The 1,509-nt window shown below is 38.1% G+C and overlaps 1 protein-coding gene across 1 annotated transcript in view; it reads right to left on the minus strand.

The window, feature by feature from the left end:
- LOC119586240 (N-alpha-acetyltransferase 25, NatB auxiliary subunit-like) overlaps nt 1–1,196 on the minus strand; it is a 20,710-nt gene extending 19,514 nt beyond the window's left edge. Inside the window, exon 1 of the mRNA XM_037934942.1 lies at nt 1,038–1,196. Within this exon, the coding sequence (XP_037790870.1) occupies nt 1,038–1,098 (61 nt within the window). The 5' untranslated portion in view covers nt 1,099–1,196. The remainder of the gene's footprint in view (nt 1–1,037) is intronic.
- Between the last annotated feature and the right edge of the window lie 313 nt (nt 1,197–1,509).

The following is a 1,509-nucleotide window of genomic DNA, read 5'->3' on the forward strand; positions in this document are numbered from 1 at the left end:
CTTCTGCCAAAAACGACAGATAGAAAAAATATCTAGTCTCTCACAATTCGTCTACAGATGCTGATTGCAAACTACTTTTTCTTTGACAGACCAACTATACATAATAAAAGTTTTCTATTGCTTATTGTTCATGTTTCTGCAAGTCTGATACAGTTCAGGGCTGTTTGTTATATTACAGAAGTGCATGCGTTTGCTGTATTGGCTGCAGTACAATGTAAACACTGACAATGTATCTAGGGCATTTACTATAACCTAAAATCTATTTTGCCAAACTGTAGGTTACATCAAGGATGTTTACTGACCCCTTCAGTCATATCCTTAGGCATAGAGGTAACTGCAAATACTACTACTCAAAATATGCTTTGTGGGTTGGTAAAATGTATGAAAATCACATATATCATTCTACATAAGGCAGTAATTAATCTTATTTTAAAGGATTAATCTCTGCCCCCTCCAGAATCTCCAAATTCGCACCAGCCCTCCAAGCCCGTTAGGGGAGTGAGGAGGAGGTTTCTAGCATAGAAATTCAGGGGAGGCAACAGAAACAAACAACGGCTTCGTTCTGATCGCCACAAAGTACACGAGAAACAATATATATCTTCTCTGTGAAAGCCAAATAATAATAAATAGACTATTCATCCTCAATTCACCGCCAAATTACGAAAAAAACGATAAGCCATGATTAATTAAAGCAAGTTGATCCACACCACTCCTACTTCCCAAAACACAAACTTAGATAATTCCTATAACTCACGTCTCCTCCCCTATTTGCAAGTAATTAAAACAAAGAAAGCGTCACGTCAGCTCAAAGCAAAGACTACAAGAATAATGAAAAAGGAGCGAGGAAAAGATAAATAATAATATAATAACAGACATATACATAGTTCAGTCTGCCTTGGCTCATAGTACTACTTTCTGCCTTGCCCAATTTTCTGCCAGGTTTCCCAAATTACCTATTGACACAGAACTTGCCCCTCCCTAATAGCAAGCTAGTGACGGATGTGTGTCAATTACCCTTCAGAGAACTCGCATCTTACCATAAATCGGCCGTAATCTCCTCTCGATCACAGAATCGTCTACATGCGACCGACCGGCCATGTTTGATGGGCATGATAGAATGTCTCTCTTCTGGGCTGCTTGTGACTCTTTTCGCGGCGAGAGGGACAAGGGTGTACGCTATTTGGAGAGATTGGCCAAATTTTGTGCACTGGGGCAGATTTTTAGAGGGTTCACGCTCGAAATTAATCTTTTAAATAAGAGAAATGCGCTTGGCGACGCTCATTTGTCTTCGAGGTAGTTCAGCTTTTGCATTTTGATGAAAACAAACACCTTGGGGAATACATCTTTAATTATATATTTTCTCTATTTCTCATGCTAACTTGCATTTTGTTCATTATGCGATCTGCTGTGAAGATAATTTTTATGGGGATCATCGTGTGAGTTTTATTTGATGAATAATGAAGTTAAATTTCTATTTCCAATATTGTAATATTCATGTCTTATATCATT

This window comes from Penaeus monodon, chromosome 21, assembly GCF_015228065.2.
Source record: "Penaeus monodon isolate SGIC_2016 chromosome 21, NSTDA_Pmon_1, whole genome shotgun sequence".
NCBI lineage: Eukaryota > Metazoa > Arthropoda > Malacostraca > Decapoda > Penaeidae > Penaeus > Penaeus monodon.